This window comes from Perkinsus marinus, assembly GCF_000006405.1.
Source record: "Perkinsus marinus ATCC 50983 genomic scaffold scf_1104296972672, whole genome shotgun sequence".
NCBI classification, from domain to species: domain Eukaryota; phylum Perkinsozoa; order Perkinsida; family Perkinsidae; genus Perkinsus; species Perkinsus marinus.
The window spans coordinates 6857-7902 of record NW_003201682.1 but is presented as its reverse complement, the minus strand read 5'-3'; the positions used below and the strand labels follow the sequence as shown (position 1 = coordinate 7902).

At 36.5% G+C, this 1046-nt stretch overlaps 1 protein-coding gene across 1 annotated transcript in view; it reads right to left on the bottom strand.

The window, feature by feature from the left end:
- Positions 1-374: 374 nt before the first annotated feature.
- Pmar_PMAR013311 (hypothetical protein) overlaps positions 375-1046 on the bottom strand; it is a gene marked incomplete at both ends in the record, with an annotated part of 1325 nt that continues 653 nt past the window's right edge. Inside the window, 2 exons of the mRNA XM_002766495.1 lie at positions 375-431; positions 855-943. Of these exons, the coding sequence (XP_002766541.1) occupies positions 375-431; positions 855-943 (146 nt within the window). The remainder of the gene's footprint in view (positions 432-854; positions 944-1046) is intronic.

Here is a 1046-nt window from a genome sequence, read left to right as displayed (position 1 = left end):
AAAGATTCAGCTATCATAGATCGATCGTATAGAGTGTGATGAACCAAATCGTTATGCAAAGTAGTAGTATTTTCAACTTAGCCTTCAATTTTAGGGAGTTTGTCGAAAGTCAACTTTGAGTAATATCAACATGATAACAATGTGAATCGATTGATGACACCAACGTTTTAGAAGCGTTACGCAGTCTATAACCATATCATCAAATGGAATAAAACCATCTCGAAAATCTAAACATACGCATAACTCTTCGGTTCGCACTGTCCACCCTGTTGGAACTGATAACACAAGACTTTTACAAGTGTTGATAAATCGTCGCACAAGGGCATGTAGCAATACGTACACGAACAGCTGAAGTGATGGTGATGACCGACCTGTCAGTTCAACACTTGAGATTCATACGTCGGGACCATATACTTGATATTAATAAACGCCTGAAAACAGTGTGGGGGAAAAATATGCATAAATGTGTTGATGAGAATATGAAAATTGTATAAAATTTTTGTTGGGTTTTTCTACGCTTCTACTCTAAGTCGCGTAGGAATCTCTTTAACGTGCCACGAAGCTCCTGAGCTCAGCTGAAGAGACCGAACGTATATCTTTATTTCTATACCATATAAATGTACAAAGACCAACAAAATTTTCCGAAATTTTCCGAAAATTTCCGAGAATTTCCCAAAATTTCCAAAATTTTCACAAATGTCCACATTTTCATCAATTCACATGTAGTTTACAATATATATACTTTTTCTCCCACACTTCAACAGAGCTCATCATTTAAACATAACACTACACGGGTTTATCTTTTCATTAATTTCTTATTGGAATCCCCCCCCAAATTCTCTATAATGACTCACGTCCTCTCCTCCATGTTTTTCCAGCACTCCCAAAGTCTCGTCTATCAAAGCCCCGATATTTCTTCCTAGTCTGTAGTCCATATCGTCTCCTGATATACAAAAAACATTGACAATTTACGGGAAAATACGCACATGTGTTGGTGACAATATGAAAAATTTTGGGAGGAAATTTTAGAAAATTCTGGTCAGTTT